The sequence below is a fragment of the Pseudopodoces humilis genome, chromosome 24 (genome assembly GCF_049639895.1).
Source record: "Pseudopodoces humilis isolate 2021_Gansu_Grassland_sample_001 chromosome 24, ASM4963989v1, whole genome shotgun sequence".
NCBI classification, from domain to species: Eukaryota; Metazoa; Chordata; class Aves; order Passeriformes; family Paridae; genus Pseudopodoces; species Pseudopodoces humilis.
This window is the reverse complement of record NC_142223.1, coordinates 765,638-780,890: the sequence shown is the minus strand read 5'-3', so window position 1 is coordinate 780,890 and position 15,253 is coordinate 765,638. Positions and strand designations below refer to the sequence as shown.

General features: G+C 58.0%; 1 protein-coding gene across 1 annotated transcript; it reads right to left on the bottom strand.

Moving 5' to 3' along the window:
* Positions 1 to 58: 58 nt before the first annotated feature.
* LOC102099528 (protein-arginine deiminase type-1) lies at positions 59 to 13,348 on the bottom strand. Its single transcript, XM_088066570.1, has 16 exons — positions 13,257 to 13,348; positions 10,642 to 10,816; positions 9,650 to 9,719; positions 8,363 to 8,424; positions 7,161 to 7,278; positions 6,957 to 7,082; positions 5,785 to 5,960; positions 5,603 to 5,706; positions 4,984 to 5,107; positions 4,231 to 4,338; positions 3,986 to 4,137; positions 1,985 to 2,129; positions 1,633 to 1,726; positions 1,166 to 1,245; positions 370 to 495; positions 59 to 292 (listed from the first exon to the last, which is right to left on the bottom strand). The coding sequence occupies exons 1-16, from the start codon at positions 13,346 to 13,348 to the stop codon at positions 59 to 61; spliced, it is 1,986 nt and encodes a 661-aa protein (XP_087922696.1).
* Between the last annotated feature and the right edge of the window lie 1,905 nt (positions 13,349 to 15,253).

Below are 15,253 nucleotides of genomic sequence, written 5' to 3'. Positions count from 1 at the left end.
TCCCCGGGGATGCAGAAAATGCACCTTTCCCTGCAGGACCCGGCCCGGGGAGGGCAGCTCAGGGCACCACGTGCCACCACTTGAAGGCGAAGGGCTTGCGGCGCACGTTGGTGCCGCAGTGCACGTCCCCGGCCAGCACGTGGTAGGAGAAGAAGTCGTCGATGAAGGTGCAGGAGAGGCCCAGCGGCTCCAGCAGCTCCCGCACGCGCTGCTCCAGGCAGCAGCGCCCGCCCACCACGGGCCCGAAGGGCTTGGGGATGCCCAGGTGCCGGCCCAGCACCAGCATGTTCACCTGCAGCGCCGAGATTCCAGCGGGGAGCGGCCCCGGGGGGTCGGGGAAGGGGTGGGGTGGTGGGGTCGGGGTCTCACCATGTCCGGGAAGAGCGCGTCGGCGCGGGAGCCCTTCAGGATGAAGAGCTGCGGGATGTCCACGATGTCCTGCTCGCTCAGCCCCAGCTCCTGCTTCAGCAGGTTGCGGTTCCAGTCGATGCAGCGCTGCGGGGAGGGGCTGGAGCTGCCATCCCGACCCTCCAAATCCCACCCGCGGGGACGGCTGGAGCCTGCCTGGGTCCTGCCCCATCCCTGGGAACAACCTCAGATCCCATCACCGGGAACAACCTCACACCCCATCCCTGGGAACAACCTCACATCCCATCCCAACCTCCAATCCCAACCTCCAATCCCATCCCCAGGAACAACCTCACACCCCATCCCATCCCTGGGAACAACCTCACACCCCATCCCTGGGAACAACCTCACATCCCATCCCAACCTCCAATCCCAATCTCACACCCGATCCCAACCTCACATCCCATCACCGGGAACAACCTCCCATCCCATCCCAACCTCCCACCCCAAACTCCCACCCCATCCCCAGGAACAACCTCACACCCCATCCCAACCCCGGGAACAACCTCACATCCCAACCTCCCACCCGATCCCAACCTCCCATCCCATCCCATCCCATCCCTGGGAACAACCCCATACCCCACCTCCCCACCCCACCCCACCCTCCCCTTCCCTCCAGCCATCCCCTCTGTGTCCCCTGGGACATCTCCCCCTCCTCTCCCGCTCCGGCCGTTCCCGGATCCCCAGATCCGCTCCCCGCAGTCGGGAATGCCGCGGATCCCGGGAATGCCGTGGATCCCGGGAATCCCGGAGCCACCTGCACGTGCCGGTTGTCGCTCCGCAGGGACTCGTCCGCCAGGATCTCGTCGATGCTCCTCTGCTCGCTGCCCTTCAGCCCTGGGGGCGTGGGGGCGGTGAGGGACACAGGGGTGGACAGTGGGGTGGATAGTGGGGATGGACAGAGGGGATGGACAGAGGGATGGACAGCAGGGTGGACACAGGGGTGGACACAGGGATGGACAGAGGGATGGACAGAGGGATGGACAGAGGGGTGGATAGCGGGATGGACACAGGGATGGACAGTGGGGATGGACAGAGGGGATGGACAGAGGGATGGACAGAGGGATGGACAGAGGGGATGGACAGAGGGATGGACAGAGGGATGGACAGAGGGATGGACAGTGGGATGGACAGTGGGATGGACAGCGGGATGGACAGCGGGATGGACAGCAGGATGGACAGCAGGAATGCCGTCCCCCAGGGATGTCCCCGGCCACCCCTCACCAATGAACTGCGTGGCCTCCCCGTGGCCCTGCTGCTGCTTCTCCTTGAAGAGCTTGTAGCAGGCGTTGGGGCTGGCCAGGAGCAGCCGGAATCCCTGCGGGACAGAGCCCGGCGGTCACGCCCGGCTGTGGGGTCACGAAACACCCCAGAGCCCAGCTGGGAGGCACCACGGCCATCCCAAACCCAGCCCTGGGCCATGGGGATGCCCAAAATGATCCCAAATCCACCCCAGGGCCATGGGATGCCCAAAATGATCCCAAACCCAGCCCAGCTCCATCCCCCCAGCAGGATAAACCACGGGAGAAGGGGATTTTTGGGGTGCAGAGCCCCGGGGAGGCTGCGGGGTCTGCACCTTCCTGTCGAGGGCAGGGACGAAGGTGAGGAACTCATCGACGTGGCCCACGCTGAGCCACTCCGAGTAAACCTCGAGCGGCGCCTGCACCGTCTGCGCGAAGAGGAAATCCCGCACGGCCCTGCACATCCTGCGGCCGGACGCCCTGCAAGGACACGGCCGGGGGCTGGACACCACAACCCTCCCCAAAATTCATCCCAAAACCACCCCAAAAATCCCATTTTTTGTCCCAAACAGGACGCCCTGCAAGGACATGACCAGAGGCAGGACACTGCTCCCCTCCCCAAAATTCATCCCAAAACCACCCCAAAAATCCCATTTTTTGTCCTGAGTTTCTGGGAAGAGGCTGGAAATGGTCTGAGCTCCACTGTAGACAGCCAAGTGTTTAATTAAATATTATAATAATATAAATTATAGATTGTTCTAGCCTAATATAGATTTATCTGTCTAATAGCCCAATTATGTGTCATTATATCTGTTATATATTAATATATCCCTGAAGTGTGTTAATATATAGACTTTATATAAATATATATTGCTAAATCCCTCATATAAATATATATTACTATATCTCTATATTATATAAATATATCAGTATAAATATATATTACTAGATCCCCATATTATATAAATATATCAATATAAATATATATTGTTAAATCCCTGTGTTATATAAATATATCGATATAAATATATATTACTAAATGCTTATATAAATATATAAATATACATATATTTTATATACTATTTTAATTACTAAATCCCTGTATTAGATATCAATATAAATATATATTATTAAATTCCTGTATTATATAAATATATATTACTAAATGTCTATATTATATAAATATACCGATATAAATATACATTATTAGAATCCTGTATTATATAAATATATCAATATAAATACATATTAATAAATCCCTGTATTATATAAAAATATCAGTATAATTATATATTACTGAATCCCTGTATCATATAAATATATCAATATAAATATATATAACCAAATCCCTGTAATATATTTATATATAAATATATAAATATATAAATATATAAATATATAAATATATACATATATAAATATACAAATATATTTGTATATAAATATATAAATATAATTATATATAAATATATAAATATAATTATATATAAATATATAAATATAATTATATATAATGTATAATTATATAAATATATATATTTAATTTAAATATATGTATCAATATATAAATATAAAGATACAATTTATATATATTTAATTATTTAAATATTAAAAAATATTTAAAATATTTAAAAATATAAAATATGTAAAACTAAAAAATTAAAAAATATAAAAATAATATCAAAACCCTATATCCCCCTATTTTCCATGGATTTTTTCCATGGATACATCTCCGGGCTGTATCCATCCATAGGGATTGGATCATTCCATGCCCTGTTCCGCCCAGACCCCTTCGGGTTGAGTTTTTCCCACCCCCGTGATCCCCAAATCCCCAAATCCCGCCTCACTCCGGTGTCAGGACCGAGTTTCCTTAGAACGGGCTGGGCAGACGTTAATTAAATTCCCTCTAAGGAGGGATAATTAATTAATGTGACAATTAAAAATCCCATTTCCCTGCCTGCGGAAGCAGCTCCCGCCCGTTTTTTTTTGGGATCGGGGCAGGATGCGGTGCGGGAATTGGTTTTTTTCCCGGAAAATTCCCTCCTTTGTGAAGGGAGCTTTGTTCCCCCGGCGCTGCCAAGCACCGCCGGCCCTGGGCACAACAATTCCCAGTTTTCCAGGATTCCCACCCTTTCCCGGATTCCCCCCGCTCCTCTCCTAAAAGGACAAACCCAGGACCAAAAAAACGGGGAAAACTGGATAAAAAACCGGCGGGTTTTTTTTTTTTTTTTTTTGCGGGATCTGGGATTCGCCGGGGGTCTGCCCCGGGGTTTTTTTCTTTTCTCCGGGAGATTCCCGAGGGGATATTTGGGAATTGCAGAGGGAGGGATGCTGACCAGGGCAGGGGGCTGCCGATCAGGATCCGCCCCAGCGGGTACTCCTTGCCCCGCACCGTCACCGGCGGGCTCACATCCAGATTCCCGAAGGAATCCAGGCTGGTCACGCTCTTCCCGGGCGGTTCCCGGGTCACGTAGCCAAAATCCGGGCCCTGGAAAAGAGGGAAGAGGTGCCGAGGACCTCCCGTGCGGGGATTTTGGGGTTTTTTTGGGGAAAAAGGTGGGATTTCAAGGCAAGGACACACCAGGATCTTCTTAAAAGCGAAATCCTTCAGGCCTCTGTTCCTGGGAGAGTCAAAGACCACAGGGAAGGTTTTGTGCGGAGCTTCCACGTAGCCGAACTCCAGCTCATCCTGTGGGAGAGGAGGAGGAGGAGGAAGGCTCTGGACAGGAATCTTCACCAGGAATGTGGGGAAGGTGGGGCAGGGAATGGGGCGAGCCTGGCAAAGCCCAGCCTAAACCACTGGGGAGGCTCCTGCACAGCCCCACAGCGTGACACCGGGTCCTGCACAGCCCCACAGGGTGACACCGGGTCCTTCGGGGGTCCCCCGACACCAGGACCCTCCTGCAGAGTTCCACAGGGTGACACCGGGTCCTGCTGGGGTCCCTGCACAGCCCCACAGGGTGACACCGGGTCCTTCCCGGCCCCACAGGGTGACACCGGGTCCTGCACAGCCCCACAGGGTGACACCGGGTCCTGCTGGGGTCCCTGCCCGGCCCCACAGGGTGACACCGCATCCTTCGGGGGTCCCCCGACACCGGGACCCTCCTATCCGTCCCCACAGGGTGACACCGCGTCTTTCGGGGGTCTCCTGGCAGCGGGACCCTCCTGCCCGGCCCCCCGGCGTCCCTTTCCCGGTGTCCCCCGTGTCCCTGGTGCCAGCCCGGGCTCCCCGGGCATTGTCCCCCCTCTCCCGGCAGCATTCCCGGTGCCTCCGTGCCCGTTCCCGGCGCATCCCCGGCGCTGCGGGCGCTGCCCGAGCCGGGGGGGTGCGGACCTGGATCCAGCGGTCGCTGCGCGTGTCCTGCTCCGAGCACACGGTCAGTTTGCAGTTGGCTTTCCGCAGCAGGGCCCGCAGCCCCTCCAGGAAGGCTTCGTTGGAATCCGAGCCCTGCTTGATGCTGCGGGGACAGGGAGGGACCGGGGCTGCGAGGGGGAGCCCCCAAAACCGCGAGCCCGCAGCGCGTTCCCCGTTCTTGAGCAACACCCCCGTGCGGGATGGGAGCTGGAGAGGGAACTCCAGCCAGAACTGCACCCCGGGCAGCATTCCTGCATGGAATTGGACCTGGAAAAGGCCCTCCGGCGTTTTTCCTTGGGATCTAAATGCCCTGGGCAGCATTCCTGAATGGGATTGAAGCTGGAGAGGGAACTCCAGCCTTTGTGGGACTGGATCTGGAGAGGGTCCTCCAGCCTTTTCCCTTGGGATTGAAACCCCCCGGGCAACATTCCTGCATGGGAATGGACCTGGAGAAGGAGCTCCAGCCTTTCTCCTCGGGATGGAAATGACTCCCTTCCCAAACATTCCCAGTCAGGAATGCCTCAGGCTGGCTCACCCCACGGGATCTCCTCCCCGGAGCGTGCCCGGGGCAGGGCACGGTGGGGACACCCCCTCCTACCTGCAGACAAACACCTCCAGCGGCTGCTGCGTGTTGGGGGTCATGATCCAGGGCGCCACACGGAACACCACGGTGTCCGTGAAGATCGGCGTGCCCGGGGAGTCCTGCGGGAGCCACAGCGGGATTTGGGACCTGCACCGCCGGGAGCCCGCCGGGGCACGGGTGGGGCCGGCCCCCCGTACCTTGTGGGGCACCTCCAGCAGGCTGGCGCTGAAGGACACGAGGCCGGAGAAGCCCCTGTCGGGGAACGCCAGCCCCTCCACGTAGAAGGTGCTGTCGCCGTGGCCGGCGCGCTCCAGCACGTAGGAGAGCTTGTCTGGCCCCAGCACGGGCTTGTAGAGCGGGTGGGCGTCACCACCTGGAGAACCCCAATTCCCACCAGGAGTTCAGCAGCCTGGAGAACCCCGGATTCCCACCGGGAATTCGGCAGCCTGGAGAACCCCAATTCCCACCCCAAACTCAGGAGCCTGGAGAACCCCGGATTCCCACCAGGAGTTCGGCAGCCTCGAGCACCCTGGATTCCCACCAGGAATTCAGCAGCCTGGAGAACCCCAATTCCCACCAGGAGTTCGGCAGCCTGGAGAACCGAGATTTCCACCAGGAATTTGGCAGCCTGGAGAACCCTGGATTCCCACCCCAAACTCAGCAGCCTGGAGAACCCTGGATTCCCACCAGGAATTCAGCAGCCTGGAGAACCCAAATTTCCACCCCAAACTCAGCAGCCTGGAGAACCCCAGATTCCCAGCAGGAATTTGGCAGCCTGGAGAACCCTGGATTCCCAGCAGGAATTCGGCAGCCTGCCCACAGTGTGACATGCCAGCAGCAGAAGGAGTCGGTGGCTGGTGCCCAAGGGTGGCGGAGGAGCCGCTTCCTCCTCCTCGTCCTCCTCCCTGGGGAACACGCTTGATCTTCCCGGGACACGGACGGCTCCGTCCCCCCGGCTCCAGCCCTTTCAAGGTGCGTGGCTCCGGCTGAGGATCTAATGACACCCTTGGCTCCCCGGACCTGATTTTCGGCGCGGAGCTGCCGGGGATGCAACCGTTCAAAGGCGAAGGGCGCTGCCCAACGGGATGGGCTGCTTGGCTGCTTGGATCCCTGCCCAAGCCAAAACAGCGCCGGGAGCCACGTGGGGGTTCCTGCGCCATGGGAATGGCAAAATTCCAGCAGCCTCGTTGGGAAAAGCCTCTTTGGAGCCTTGATTTTTCCTACATCTCCCCACCCTGTGCGACAGCGGAAGAGCTTTGGGGGTAAAAGGGCGATCGTGGCAAATAGGGGAGCCCCGGATGAGCAGAAGCCACGGGGCTGGCTCACCTTGGGGTCACGCGGGGATTTGGGGACGAGGGGAGGTACTCACGGACGGAGTGGAAAACGCGCACTTTGTCGGCGTCGCTCTCGGGGACGTGCAGCACCACCTGGTACTCGGCAAAGATAGCGCTGGGTCCCTGGGTCCGCAGCAGCATCACCGACATGTCCTGGAGGTCTGGGAGACGCAGGGGACACGGAGGGAGGGGATGGCAGTGGGGGAGCCCCCGGGGAGCCCCTCGGGGTCACAGCCCACCTGCCAGTGTCCGTACGTCCGCCTGGCCGCTGTCCGGGCCCCCCGCGCCGGGGCTGTCGCGGTCGCAGTTGACCAACAGCACGGCTCCTTGTCCATCCGGGCCCCACGTCCACTTGGCCTGGGGGAGAAGCACCCAGAGGGGACGGGAGCAGGATTTCCCCCAAGGAAAGCCCCACACTCGGAGGAGGGAGCAGGATTTTCCCCAAGGAAAGCCCCACATTCGGGGCAGAAGCCGGTGCCGCTCCAAATCACCCCGTTCCCAATGCCAGCTCCCAGCAGGGCCTGCTCCGAGATTTTATCTCCCAGAGGGGTTGGAAGTGCCCCCAGCCTGGCCTGGAGGCGTTTCTGGAAGCGTTTCTCCAGCGTTTCTGGAAGCTCAGCCCATCTCGATAACCGATTTGCGCCACCGATCGGGCTGAGGTTAATTAGCCTGGCTGGGCTGCGGTTAATTAGCCCGGCTCAAGCGCCTGGGCACCGGCAGATGTGTGGCCGAAGGGGGAAATCTCCTGGTGCTGCTTTCCCAACTCATTCACAGCACCCTGGGGAAAGGGGAAGGGGAAGGGGAAGGGGAAGGGGAAGGGGAAGGGGAAGGGGAAGGGGAAAGGGAAAGGGAAAGGGAAAGGGAAAGGGAAAGGGAAAGGGAAAGGGAAAGGGAAAGGGAAAGGGAAAGGGAAAGGGAAAGGGAAAGGGAAGGGGAAGGGGAAGGGGAAAGGGAAAGGGAAAGGGAAAGGGAAAGGGAAAGGGAAAGGGAAAGGGAAGGGGAAGGAAAGGGAGAGGGAAAGGGAAAGGGAAAGGGAAAGGGAAAGGGAAAGGGAAAGGGAAAGGGAAAGGGAAAGGGAAAGGGAAAGGGAAAGGGAAAGGGAAAGGGAAAGGGAAGGGAAAGGGAAAGAGAAGGGAAAGGAAAGAGAAAGAGAAGGGAAAGGAAAGAGAAGGGAAAGAGGAGAAGGGAAAGAGAAGGAAAAGGAAAAGGAAAAGTTTTCTTCTATGGGATCCTCAGAGCGAGGCTGGAGCCGCAGGAGGTTTTGGCGTGGAATAGGAAAATAAATCCTTTTCCTCCTCAATTAGCAGGCTGAGGATCTGCCGGGCCGTTCGCCCTCGTGCAGCCACCACCTGGGTCCCTGTCCCTGCTGGGGACAGGGAGGTTTTCCTGGATTTTCCAGGAAGAAGCCTGGATCCCTCCCTCCCACAAGGCCTCTCGTTACCTTGTCCTTGCCCTTGCTCTTCACTCGCCCACTCCGGCTCCAGTCCACGTCCAGGGACACCTCTGGAACAGCGACAGGGAAGGAACGAGCAGGGGACGAGCTCTCAGTGCTGTTTTGGGCTCCTACTTGTGACCCCACACCGACCCCACCTCATCCCCCCGAAGCTGCTCCAGACACAGCAATTCCAACGAAGCAGGAGAAGAAAATCCAACCCCAGGGCTTTGCCATGACTTTACCTCTTTGATCTCCAGCCATCTCCTCTCATTTCGGTTCCCCCCAGGAGGAACATCCTCACTTCATGGCAGGTTTTACGTTTTCATAGTATTTTTTATGTTTTCATGGCAGGTTTTGTTTTCACACCATTTTTTATGTTTGCCTGGCAGATTTTATGTTTGCACGGCATTTTCGGTTTTCACCGATTTCCCATCCACTGCCCCGTTTTCCACGAAGCCAAAACACGGGGGAGGCACAAAAACGCATTTCCACCGTGGTTGAGCAAACACCCAAATAATTCCCAGGAAATCTGAGCAGGACTTCCCCTCGCAGAGCTCCTCTTGCCCCAAATTTTTGCCTCTGCTGCAGAAAAATTTGGGTGAACTCGCCCAAACCCGACCTCAACCCTAACACAAAAACTCCTCCAGGTGGGATGTGGAAAACACAGGGATTGAGGCAGAGATTGCTCTCCTTGGGGCAGAGAGGAAAAGCTGGGAGGGAAACTCTAACCAGGAGAGGAACATTTGGAAGGCAAAATCCCCGTGGCCAGTGGTGGCCCCAGTTGGCTCCATGGGAAACCTTCAGCCTCTCCAGGGGCAATTTTGGGATGCACAACTTGAGGACACCGGTCTGGCTGTCATGTGAATTCTTCAGAAAATCCCAAATTTAGGGTAATTAATCCATCCAAGCGGAGGCTTCTGCACCCAGACCGGTTGTCTAGACTCCCTTTGTAGCCAGCAGGGGAGAGCAGGCATCCGGAGGGAATGATTCACCTTGCCCTAAACTCCTGAAATAGGTCAGGCACCGCTTCGGTGCCGATCCCTCTCCCCTCGCTGCCGCGGAGGAGGCGCCAGCTGGAGCCGGGTGAGGAGATCTCCCCTGGATCCTCTTCTCCCAGAGGAACCACCTCAGCAGGCACAGGATGCGCCCTGGGTGGGGACACGGCCCAGCCTCTCTCTCTCCCCCACCATATAAGGCGGTGTTTAATTAATCACGTTTTAATTATTTCCCTCTTGGTCGTCAGCATGGGTGAACACCCAAACCCGAGGAGCTCCGGCCTCGGTGGGCACCTACCGACACAGGTGAGGTACAGCCAGGCCACCGCCAGCTCGCGGCCCTCGCGGTCGTAGTAGGAGATCTTCACCTGCAGAGACATCCCCACACCGTGACCCACATCTCACTGGGCTGGTGGGATCTCCATCCCCACACCATGACCCACATCTCACCATGCTGGTGGGATCTCCATCCCCACACCGTGACCCACATCTCACCAGGCCAGCAGGATCTCCATCCCCACACCGTGACCCACATCTCACCAGGCCAGCAGGATCTCCATCCCCACACCCCACCGGCCTGGTGGGATCTCCATCCCCACATCTCACCAGCCTGGTGGGATCTCCATCCCCACACCATGACCCACATCTCACCATGCTGGTGGGATCTCCATCCCCACACCGTGACCCACATCTCACCAGCCTGGTGGGATCTCCATCCCCACACCGTGACCCACATCTCACCAGGCCAGCAGGATCTCCATCCCCACACCGTGACCCACATCTCACCAGCCTGGTGGGATCTCCATCCCCACACCGTGACCCACATCTCACCAGGCCAGCAGGATCTCCATCCCCACACCCCACCGGCCTGGTGGGATCTCTGCCCTCCCGGACCATGGAAGGAGTCGGGAAGGGCCCCACAAGGATCACGGATCCAACCCCTGTCTGCCCACCCTGACGGTCCACGGGAGGTCCATCCCAGCCGTCCCCCATTAATCACAGCTCATCAGAACCCTCCGTGCCAGCTTCAGCACAAAATCGGGCATGGAAAAAGCCAAACTTGGGATAATTTTTGCTGCCTGGCACCAACTTTTGTAACCGCCGTGACGCCATGGTTAGGGCACCAAGTGGGGCCTTCTCCTTCTGGGTTTCATTTCTCATCAGTGCCGATTGCACAACTCCCCTCGAGTTGTAAAAACCACCCTGGTGTCAGCATTACTCAGAAATCCTCAAATTTCCTAGGAAATTTTGCTTATTTTCCCCAGTTTGGGCACACGAGCAGCGCCTGACCTGGTTGTCATCGACGGTCCTGCTGGTGACATCGATGGTCACCACCACCTCCATGTCGGGATCCAGGGGCCACCGCGAGTCCGTGGTGGGCTTTGTGGTGGGGCTGTGGATCACGTGCACCGTCACCGCCGGCGTGGCGTGCACGTCAAAGGACGCAGCACCTCTGGGGGTGGACCTGCAATGGGGCAACCTTGGGTCAGAACCCACGGGAGCCAAATCCCTGAACCTGGAATTAACCGGGCAGGAAGAGCCCCGGGACCATCCCTCGGTGATGAAATGGTCCCAGGAGTGCCACACGTGGGATCTCTGCGGCGGCGTTGAGCAAGCCCAGCTCCCACTGCAGCTCCGGCACGTCCGGCCGTGGTTTATCCCACATCCAACCTCCCTCCACGGCAGCCAGAAATTCCCGGAATTTCAGCGTGACAAAACCCCAAGCGGGGGAAGAGCCGGGATGGTTTTCGTGCCAACCACGCGCCGAGTTGGGTGTTGTGGGACCGTGTCGTGACCCGAGGGATGCTCGGGCTGGAGCGGAGCCTGGATCCGGGCACGCAGCGCCCGCGCCCGGCTCCGTGACATCCTCGGGAGCCTTTGAAGTGCTGCTCCCTGCTCATTCCATCCCGGCAGCTCCCACCTGCTCCCAGCTCCCCCGGCTGCATCCCAGGGGGAGCCAGGTGGGAATTTCGGCAGGGAGAACATAAAAAACGCAACATCAAAACCCCGCCGCGGCAGGGATTTCTGCCCGGCGCTGCTCTTGGCGCGGCGTCCCCGGTGCCTGCAGCAGCTTGTGAGGAGGCTGAGGCATTCCCTGGGCTTGGCATCCCCCTCTGGAATACCCCACGGAGCCCTGGATCGCCGGGATTTGCTGGATCCCATCCCCATCTGGAATACCCCATGGAGCCCTGGATCGCCGGGATTTGCTGGATCCCATCCCCATCTGGAATACCCTGTAAAGCCCTGGATCCCCGAGATTTGCTGGATCCCATCCCCCTCTGGAATACCCCATGGAGCCCTGGATCCCAGGGATTTGCTGGATCCCATCCCCATCCGGAACACCCCACGGAGCCACAGGATGCTGGGATCCCGCGGATTTGGGGCCCTTTGCCATGGGTTTGTGGCCCAGTTCCCAGCGAGCTCCGTGTTCTGCCCCAAACAGCCCAAAATTGGTGCATCCATCACCAAATTCCCTGCAGCCAGTGCTCCCTGGGAATAAAATGATCCAGTTTTTCAGCAGGAAGAGCCTCCATCATCTGACCATGGCTCAAATTTGTTACCCAGAAGCCAAATTACCCCATCTGGGGGCTCTGGCTCCACGTTTAAACAGGTCTGAGAGGGCTTTGAGTCCCAAAGCAGGACAAAAAATGGCAGAAAATGGGTTTTTCTGCACTCCTGTCCAAACGAGGGGGAAACGAGGCTGTTTTAGGGCAGCCAAGGCTCTCTGAGGGGACGGCGGCACATCCTGGCCCGGCTCCAGCGCTCCATCCCAATAATTGCCCGGATGCGATGCCGACCGGCCGGGCCTGCGTTCTCTGTCATTATAAATGTGATTTATTAAATAATGACACGGTGGCAGCAGGGCAGGGACAGCCGCCTATCTGCCCAATAAAGCCACCCCGTATTTAATTCTGGAAAAATCCCTTTTCCTGACGCTGCCCGTGCACGGCTGCCGCTGGATTTTTTCTGCCTGAGCCCCGCATTTTGTTCCTCCTCCCGTTTTAGCTCCGAGTTGCTCGTCGTGAATTGTTCTTGCCCAATGTTTTTAGAGCCAGAAATAGACCCGGCCTCAGCCAGGGTGTGCTCGGGCTTTGTCTCCAAACCATCCTGGCCTGGCCCCGCTGCGTCACCTCGAGCCAAGGTCCGGCCTTTGGGTGAGCTCCCTGTGGGATATTGTCCCTAAAAATGAGCTCCCTGTGGGGGATCGCCCCCAAAACCAGGAATTTGGGGTGAGGTCCCCACGGGACATCATCCCCCAAAGCAGAACCAGAGCTCCCCAAACCCTTGGGTGAACTCCTGACGAGCTCCGAGTCCCTCACCGCCCGTTTGTCCTCCAAACCCATCCCAAATCCTGGGGGCTCTGTGGAAAACACCAGGATCCCTCAGTGCCAGGGAAACCCATCCCAAAGCCCAGCAGCTCTATGGAACACGCTGGGATGTCCCAATCCTGAGGAAACCCATCCCAAAGCCCGGCAGCTCCGTGGAACATTCCAGGATCCCTCAATGCCAGGTAAACCCACCCCAAAGCCCAGCAGCTCCATGGAACATGTTGGGATGTCCCAATCCTGAGGAAATCCACCCCAAAGCCCATCAGCTCCATGGAACACTCTGGGATGTCCCAGTCCTGAGGAAATCCACCCCAAAGCCCAGCAGCTCCATGGAACCCAATCCTGAGGAATCCCACCCCAAAGCCCAGCAGCTCGGTGGAACACTCTGGGATGTCCCAATCCTGAGGAATCCCATCCCAAAGCCCAGCAGCTCCGTGGAACACTCTGGGATGTCCCAATCCTGAGGAATCCCATCCCAAAGCCCGGCAGCCCCATGGAACCCAATCCTGAGGAATCCCATCCCAAAGCCCAGCAGCTCGGCGGAACACGCCGGCGTGCCCCCGTGCCGGGCCTTACCGGCGCGTGTCCAGGACGACCTCGGTGCCCAGCACGCAGACGCCGCGGGCGGCCTGGCTGGTGGACATGGGCACGACGTGACGCGGGGCCATGGTGAGCCAGGCACGGCCGCACGGGCAGGGAGCTGCGCCGGCTCTGCGGGGAAACCAGCAGGACTGGATTAAAAGGCTCGGGAAGGTAACTCCTCCTTCCCGGGATGACGGGGTTCGGCCAGGGGACCCTGGTTCCACCTCCATCCCGAGATGAGGTGATAGGGCAGCCCCGGGGGAAGCACGAGGTGAGAGCCAGCCCTGCTGGATGCTCCTCAGCAGGGATTTGGGGTTTATTCCCCTCTTTTATTCCTTCCCAGCTGCATCTCAAACCCCGCGGTTCATGCATTAAACATCCCCGCTCCCCCGGCAGCGCAGGGTGGTTGTTTGGGGTTATTACAGCGCTGTCATTAAAACCGGGCATTTTCTTTAAAACACCCCAAATTTTCCAGGCGGGCTCGGGCGGCGCGGGTGAGTCACGGCCCCGGCTGCAGCAGCAGGGCCATGCCTGAGTAGAGCTGAACAAAAGGAAATGTTTGCTCAGATGGGTCCTTCCCATCCCAACCATCCCGAGGACGGGAGGGACAGGCAGGGAGAACAGGTTATGGGGCAGGCGGGGAAGGGGAAAACACCAACAACCGGAGGCTTCCCGAGGAAATCCGAACTCCTCCGTGCCTCCCGTTTCAGAGGGTTTTTAGGCCCACAGGAGAGATCCCCTTTGCTGGAAGGTGAACAGCAGATATCCATCTCTCTCCGGGCCATCCCGGAGGATCTGCCCGCCTGCCAGCGGGGAAAGCTGGCTGGAGCAGGAGGGAGGGAGTCCCTGCCTGCCGGGGATGGAGGGAGCAGGGAATTCCCTGTGGGATGAGCCCAGCTGGGCTCCGGGACAGGGGATCTGGACAGGGGATCCGGGACAGGGGATCCGGGACAGGGGATCAGGGACAGGGGATCAGGGACAGGGGATCAGGGACAGGGGATCCGGACAGGGGATCTGGACAGGGGATCTGGAGCAGGGGATCTGGAGCAGGGGATCCGGGACAGGGATCCGGGACAGGGGATCCGGGACAGGGGATCCGGGACAGGGGATCTGGGGCAGGGGATCTGGGGCAGGGGATCTGGGACAGGCGATCTGGGACAGGCGATCTGGGATAGCAGACCTGGACAGGGGATCTGGGACAGGGGATGCGGAATAGGGGATCTGGGATAGGGGATCCAGGACAGGGCTCTGGGACAGGGCTCTGGGACAGGGATCCCTCCCGCCCTAACTGCACCCCCAGCCCCGTGTCCTGTACCCCAGAACAGCCTCAGTAACTCGGGGAGCTGCTCGAGCAGCCGGGATGCTCCCGTGGGGAATGCTGCTGGCATTCCCAGGCTCTCCCAGGACCCGAGATTGTGGATAAAAGCCTGTTTATCCCAAACTCCTGCTGGGAATGGTGCTGGCTCTCCAGGTGCTGTTCCTGGGGAGCCCTGATGGATCCCTGGGCTGGGAGCCAGGATGGTGGAGCCGCCCCGCACCCCCGTCCCAAAAAAAACTGGTTTGCACTGGTTTGCACTGGTTTGCACTGGTTTGCACTGGTTTGCACTGGGCAGGGGCCGTGCCCCGAGCCTGCTGGGCTGGTTTGGGCCGAGGCTGGACAGGAAGACACCTGAGGCCCGGGGAGCGGGATTGGGGCGCTCTGGAAGCCGCGGGGAGGGGAGCTGGGATGGAAATCCAGCGGGATTGCCTTCCCTGGGCTCCGAGGGGCCCAAACCTTGCAGGGCTGGGTGGGTTTGGCAGCTCGGCCCCAGCCCCAAGCACCAGGAGGTTTTGGGAGGTACCTGCGCTCCCTCCTCTTCCTCCTCCACCTGCCATCAGCTCGGGGACAGGAGGCTTTGGAGTCACCTGGCCCAGCCGCAGCCGAGCGCTTCTCCCTAATTACAGCTTGTCCTGGGAACGTGGCGCATGACAGACGGGATCCCGCCTGTCCA

What these genes read in the sequence shown, in the direction of transcription:
- LOC102099528 (XM_088066570.1), bottom strand. Translation starts at nt 13,348, where the DNA reads ATGGCCCCGCGTCACGTCGTGCCCATGTCCACCAGCCAGGCCGCCCGC. An exon ending in GGACGTACGGACACTGGCAG is followed by an intron (nt 7,083 to 7,160) that starts GTGGGCTGTGAC and finishes TGCGTCTCCCAG; the next exon opens with ACCTCCAGGACATGTCGGTG. An exon ending in GCGCGTTTTCCACTCCGTCC is followed by an intron (nt 5,961 to 6,956) that starts GTGAGTACCTCC and finishes GGGGTTCTCCAG; the next exon opens with GTGGTGACGCCCACCCGCTC.